The 7,111-nt window shown below is 42.6% G+C and overlaps 1 protein-coding gene across 1 annotated transcript in view; it reads right to left on the bottom strand.

The window, feature by feature from the left end:
- Window positions 1-6,112, bottom strand: part of LOC145391033 (uncharacterized) — a 153,965-nt gene extending 147,853 nt beyond the window's left edge. Inside the window, exon 1 of the mRNA XM_080265765.1 lies at window positions 6,001-6,112. Coding sequence (XP_080121891.1) covers window positions 6,001-6,112 — 112 coding nt within the window. The remainder of the gene's footprint in view (window positions 1-6,000) is intronic.
- Between the last annotated feature and the right edge of the window lie 999 nt (window positions 6,113-7,111).

The raw sequence follows: 7,111 nt of genomic DNA, 5'->3' as shown, positions 1-7,111 counted from the left end.
TTTATGCCTCTTATTTTTTTTCTTGGGGGGAACAATGTTGTGGGCTTCTGGCCTTTGGTTCCTTCTTCCGTGCGTAAAAAGACAAGAAAGTGAAAATAAATGAGCTATAGGATCGGATTTCGAAGGAAGGAGAGGAGAGGAATATGTATTAAGGAAGGAGTAAGGAGAGGAAATGAGGAAGGAGAAGAAAGTGAGGAAGGAGAAGAAAGTGAGGATGGAGTAAGGAGAGGAAAGTAAGGATGGATTAAGGTGAGGAAAGTAAGGATGGATTAAGGTGAGGAAAGTGAGGAAGGAGAGGAAAGTAAGGATGGATTAAGGTGAGGAAAGTAAGGAAGGAGAGGAAAATAAAGAAGGAGTAAGGAGAGAAAAGTAGATTCTCTCCCCTTCCCCTTCCCCTCCCCCCTCCTCCTCCTCCCTCCCCCTCCCTTTCCCCTATCCTCCCCTTCCCCTTCCCCCTCCCCTTTCTCCCATCACCCCCTGAGGATTGGAATCGAGGTGCGTGTTGTGGTTGACCTTCGCTCGGACTAAAGTATAGATTTAAAAAATGAAAAAACACGAGCCCACAGGATTGCCAAATAAATATACAGAATCCGGCTCAACATCCTTTTCACCCAACCATAACCCCCCTCAAAAAACTAAACACACACACACACACACACACACACACACACACACACACACATTTTTACATATATACACATAGATATATATAAAGAAAAGAGCTTGTATAAAACCCCACGTAAACACATTAAAACGAGAGCTTATGTTTTTTTCCCGACTATAGCAACATTTTTTTTTTTTTTTTTTTTTTTGAAAAGTGAGAGGCGAGCATTTTGAAAGCGCGAATTGGAGTAATGCGGATGTAGAGATTATTTATTTATTTATTTATTTTAGTTTTAGTTTTTTAATTTTGTTGGCTTGATGTTTGTGGGTGTATGGTAGGATTTATGGGATTCTCTCTCTCTCTCTCTCTCTCTCTCTCTCTCTTTCTCTCTCTCCCACCAACCCATCCTCACACCAAAAAAAAAATAAGATACCCGGAACTACAATATTTTTTAATCCAATTTCCAAAAAAATAATCTCATCGAAAAAAAAAAAAATCATACGATACTTTTTAAAATTTCGAGCAGGAACTGAGGCGAAATTATTGAGTCCATTTTTTTTCTCTTAATCTTTCGCTCACATTTCATTGCCATTAGTTCATCCGGGTTATAATAGATTTTGAAATGAGTAGGCTGCTTTTTCTCTTTTTTTTTTTAATTGATTTTTTTTTCAGTCTGAATGGTTGGTCAGTGAGTGGTTTTGTCTTTGATGCGACTCTGTGTGTGTGTGTGTGTGTGTGTGTGTGTGTGTGTGTGTGTGTGTAAAGTCATGGAAATGCTGTGGAGGATTTTGGTATTACAATTAGCTGTTAGTGGCGATATTGTTATTATTATTATTAAGGATGATGATGATGATGATGATGATGATGATGAGGAGGAGGGGGAGGAGGAGGAGGAGGATAGTGAGGATGATGATGATGATGATGATAACGATGATGATGATGATAATGATAATGACGGTGGAATTGTAATGAATACTTTTTGTTTAATTATACTGTTAGCATTTCTGTTAATATTTTTCTTATTGTTTTGTTGCTTTTGTTTTCCGTACGTTTCTTTTGTTATGTTCTTATCATCATCACTAAGGAAGATGTATGGAAGCTCCCCAACACCTCTAACTAAGCGATTTATTCTGCTTATTTTACGCGTCTGTCGTCTTTTGTGATAAGTTATTCTAATATCGCCATACTCTGCATAAATAAGGTACAAAGTGATATTAACCAGCCGGATCCCAAACTAAATCGCTGGGTAGGAGGTGTTAGGGAGCCTTCTTATTGAACGAGGGCACAGGTTAGAGTTAATTAGCTTTGTATTAAATCTATTAAGCCTCATCCAGTGTAAGTATCATGCGATTAGCCATTTCTTCATGCTCGGTCATCATCATCATCATCATCATCATCGTCATCATCATCATCATCATCATCATCATCATCATCATCATCATCATCATTGTTATCCTCTTCATCACCATCATTTCCCCTCAGACTAAATTCCTGAGAGAGAGAGAGAGAGAGAGAGAGAGAGAGAGAGAGAGAGAGAGAGAGAGAGAGAAATTTCCCCTGCCTGCTCCTACCTCTCCGCCACACTAACTTGCCACGAGTCTTCCCCTCCTTCTTCCTCAAGCTAGCCACCGACCCTTAGATCCTGCCTCCTACATTTTACCGTGAAGGAGGGGAGGAGAGGAGGGAAGGAGGAGGGAAGGAGAGGAGGGGAGGAGGAGGAAGGAGTGGGGTGGGGAGAGAGTAGAGAAGGGAAGGGGGAGGGAGGAGTGTGGTGGGGAGAGAGGGAGAGAGTAGAGAAGGGAAGGATAGGGGAGGGAAGGCAGAAACAGAGGTGGGAAGGATAGGGAGGGGAGGAAGAGACAAGAGGTGGGGAGTAGAAGGAAGGATGTGAAGGGAGGGATTGGGGGAGAGGAAAAGGGAGGAGAGAGGAGCTATTGGGAGGGGAGAGGATGGGGAAGGGAGCAAGAATGAGAGGTAGGATTGGGATGGAGGGGGAGAGAAGGGGAGGGCAATGAAGGAAAAGGGAGAGGGAAGTGGAGGAGGAGAGTAATAAAAAGCGGTCGAAGAGGGACATGAGGGTGCAAGGAGAGAAGAGGAGGGGAGGGAAAGGAGAGGAAAGGAAACTGAAGGAGGGAGGTAAGATAGGTTGGTAGGGAGGAGTGGGAGGGAGTGAGAGGGATTGGGAAGGGAGTTGAAGGGAGCAGTAATCAGATGTAGGATTGGGGTGGAAAGGAAGGACAGAAGGGAAGGGAAGGGAAAGGAAGGAAAGGGGAGGGAACGGAAGGGAAATAAGAAGCAAGGGTAGGGAGGAGAAGGGAGTGGTGGAGGTGAGAGGGTTGGAGGAGAAGGGAAAGGGAGGGGAGGGGAGGGAAGGAGAGCAAGAAACAGGGATAGGATTGGAGTTTGGAGAAGGGAGGGTGAGGGGGAGGGGGAAGAAAGGGAGATGAGATGGAGGAGAGAGAGAAAAGGGGGAACGGAAAGAGTTAAGACGTGATTCTTACAAATACAACGTCTCATTTTGTTCTTAAATCCACGGACGATTTTTTCTTGTGTTCAGGGGATTAATGACGGCTGTCTAACCCCTCTAGTGTGGAAAATCCCTCCAGTGCAAAAAATCCCTCCATTGCGAAAAATCCCTCCATTGCGAAAAATCCCTCCAGTGTGAAAAATCCCTCCAGTGTGAAAAATCCCTCCAGTGTGAAAAATCCCACAAGTGCGAAAAACCATTCCTGCGCGAAAAATCCCTCCAGTGCGAAAAATCCCTCCATTGCGAAATATCCCTCCAGTGTGAAAAATCCCTCCTGTGCGAAAAAACTCCCTCCAGTGTGAAAAATCCCACCAGTGCGAAAAACCACTCCTGTGCGAAAAATCCCTCCAGTGCGAAAAATCCCTCCAGTGCGAAAAATCCCTCCAGTGCGAAAAATCCCTCCAGTGTGAAAAATCCCTCCAGTGCGAAAAATCCCTCCATGCTGAATAAAATCGTATGTAGAGAGCATGAGTAAGATACACGTTCTCGGGCTGAAGGGTATAAGGGAAGAGAGGAGTGGAGCATGGACGAACGGGGAGGTGAGGGGAGGAGGAAATATGGGAGGGGAGGAAGGAAGGAGGAGGGGAGGTGGGGGAAGGAAAGGGGTAAGAAGGAAGTAGGAGAGGGCAATAAGAAGGAGGAAGGGAGACCCGGGCAGGGGAGAGTCTGGGAGGATGGGGAGGATAGACGTATCTGGGAGAGGGAGAAGGGAAGAGCCTGTGTGGGGAGGAGGGCGGGGCAGGGAAGGACGTGGGGGAGGAATGGGGGGGGAGGCGAGGCGAGTCTTGGAGGGGGAAGGAGTGGGGTAAGGCATAAATTAGGAGTGTGTGATGCAAATGGAGTGAGGAAGGCGGGTAATGGAGTCGAGAATTAGCTAAACACTGTCTAGACACAGGCGCTGGCAAGGAGGGGGTGGCTTCACGCTGCCTGCACTGCTAATTCCTAAGTGGGTCGTTTGTTGCCGCTGCTGCCCCGCTATTTGGTGGTGGGAACACGTGTAGGTCTGCTTAATTGGCTTGATGTGGGTTGTTTATGTGGTTAGGTGAGATATATATATATATATATATATATATATATATATATATATATATATATATATATATATGTGTGTGTGTGTGTGTGTGTGTGTGTGTGAGTGTGTGTGTGTGTGTGTGTGTGTGTGTGTGTGTGTGTGTGTGTGTGTGTGTGTGTTTACGCAAGATTTGTGTTATATGACTGGGTGTGGACGGTATTATGTTTGGAGTTTCATGACGATGATCGTGATTTACAGATGTTTGTTATGTTCATAACTCCTTTAATTACAATCCTAATGCACGTAACTATATGTAATAACCCTTGTGCCCTGCTGACTATGTTTATGATATATTGCGGTTATAATTTTCACCTGTCGGCAGCCCCGCACAGGCAATGAGTAATTCAGCTAAGATAGATTTGTGCAGGATTCCTTTCTATCGCGTCTCTTTCTCACATTTTTATATTTTATTATTTATTTATATATTACCGTCTTCCATCTGCTTCCATACACTTGCTTTTGTTGTACCTGATTCCCGCTTGTCCATCACTTCCTTTTTGTCTTCCTCGTGTTCATTGAGTTAATCATCTTTTACTGGCTTCCATTCATCTGCCTTTCACTTCACTGTCTTTCTCTTTCCCCCTCTTTTCTCCTTGTTCCTGCCTCTTCTCTCTTCAGGTTATTTCCTCTCCCTCTTCTCTTATTATTTCCTTCTACCTTTTTTTTTAATCACCTGTCCTTTTCATTCCTTTAGTGTCCTTTATTTATCGTTAATTTCGTGCATACCTTGTCCATTTTTTCTCCTTCCTTGTTGTTTATCGTATTTTCCTTCCCTTTTACCGTTCTTCTTGCCCTTTATTTTCTCATGACAAGTGTTATTTCTTTATTTCAATCTCCATATTTATTAGTTATTTTATTTCCTCTATATCATTATTTTACCTCTGTCTGTCTGTCTGTTTCTCTCTCTCTTTCTCTCTCTCTCTGTCTGTATTTACACTTTTTTCCTGCTTCCTGTAGTAGTCTTTTCAATTTCCTTTCCTTTGCCCACGACTTTCTCATATCTTTCCTTTAACCTCTTTTCCCCTTCACCTCTTCTTTCCCAGCTCTTCAAACCCCCCTTTCCCCCTTTCCTATGCCTCTGCTTCCCCATTTTTCCTTCTCCTCTCCCTCTCACATCCCCATTTCCTCTCTCTCTCTCTCCCTTTTTTTCCCCTCTCTCTCTCTCCCCGTCCCCCTTCCCCCCCTCCTTCCACACTTCTCCCCCCTCTCTTTCGATTTCCCATTCCCTCTTCCCCCTTTCTTATCCCCTTCCCTTCCGTTTCGTTCCTCTTTCTCTCTTTTTCTCTACTTTCCTCCACCTCCTTTCCCTGTCTGCTCCTCCCGACACCTCGTCTCATTTCATCTCCCCTCCCTCATCTCCACCGCCTTCATCTCATCTCATCTCGCCTCCCCTCCTCTTCCCTCCCCTCCCCTCCAAGTAACATGTAAATAAACTCTATTCCCTGACACTCTCCTCCTTCCATTAGAGAATACACCTTTAAGGCCAGGTGGTTTCTCGCTCTCTCTCTCTCTCTCTCTCTCTCTTTCTTTCTCTCTCTCTCTCTCTCTCATTCTCGCATTCCTTGTCTTTTTCCTCTCTCTCTTAATAATATCCACTAACAAACACCAGAGCACTTCTTCGTGACTAGCATCATTATCAAGCTTCATTTTAGTGTTACAGCTCAGCATTCAAGACGGGGAGAGGGAAATTTTAGGCCAAGTTAGAGTAAAAGGATTATATATTTCTTCTATCATTCCTTAGCAATTTCTTAACTTTTTATTTTTATTTTTATTATTATTATTTTTTTTTTTACTTACCAGCGTCCATCCCAGGTCCTTCAGCCACCAAACCGGGACTCGAATTCGTGACCACAGACTCCGCCACCCACGCACAGACCCACCACGCCCATACCCACGCCCGCACGCCCATGATGCCGGTGGTGGGGTGGTGGGGGGTGGTGGGGACGGGGGGGTTTAGTGGGTGGGGCGAGTCAGCTTGAGATCTGTGAGGAAGAGAATGTGGTTAGTTTGGGTATGTGGATAGATGCTGATAGATAGATTGATAGATAGATAGACTGGCAGATAGATAGACTGATAGATAGACGGGTAAGTAGAAAAATGAACAGAAGAAATCCCCAATTAAATATAAATCCAACAAAATGAACAAAAAATCCCCAGTTAAATAAAAATAAATCCAAAAAATGAACAGGAAAAATCCCCAGTTACATATAAATAAATCCTAAAAAATGAACAGAAAAAATCCCAAGTTATATAGAAAATAAATCCAAAAAAATGAACAGAAAAAAAATCCCGTTAAAAACAAATCTTAAAAAATGAATAGGAAAAAAAATCCTGTTAAATAAAAAAAATTAATCCTAAAAATTTACAAAAAATCCCGTTAGGTACAAATAAATCAAAAATTAAAAAAAATCCAGTTAAATAAAAATAAATCCTAAAAAATGAACAGAAAAATCCCCAGTTAATAATGAATGTTCAGTTTCATTATCTAAGCGGATTAAAATGTTCAGCTGGAAAAAATTGAGCTTAAATATCTGGTGCATCCGATGATTAATGAGTTTTTAATATAATGGCTGTTGAAATACTGTGTTCGTACCGCTGCAATTTCACTGATTTGTGGTGTTTCCCAAAAAATTTCGTGCTAACCTTGTGCATATAATTCGTAGTTTCTTTTTTCGTTTGATTTATTTTTTCTCGCCTTTTTTCGTATGTTTCGTCATTCTAATCATCATCAGTTTTATTACCATCATCATCATCATCATCATCATCATCATCATCATCATCATCATCATCGTCACTCATTATGTTTATGTTCTTCCTCCATCTCCACTTCCATCCTCATTATCACCATCATCATCATCATCATCATCATCATCAGTCATTATGTTTATCCTCCACTTCCTCCTTTTAT

Source organism: Coenobita brevimanus, chromosome 16 (assembly GCF_032717465.1).
Source record: "Coenobita brevimanus isolate Jiangsu-jjx chromosome 16, ASM3271746v2, whole genome shotgun sequence".
Taxonomy (NCBI): domain Eukaryota; kingdom Metazoa; phylum Arthropoda; class Malacostraca; order Decapoda; family Coenobitidae; genus Coenobita; species Coenobita brevimanus.
The sequence above is the reverse complement of the archived record's forward strand: the minus strand, read 5'-3'. Positions and strand labels throughout refer to the sequence as shown.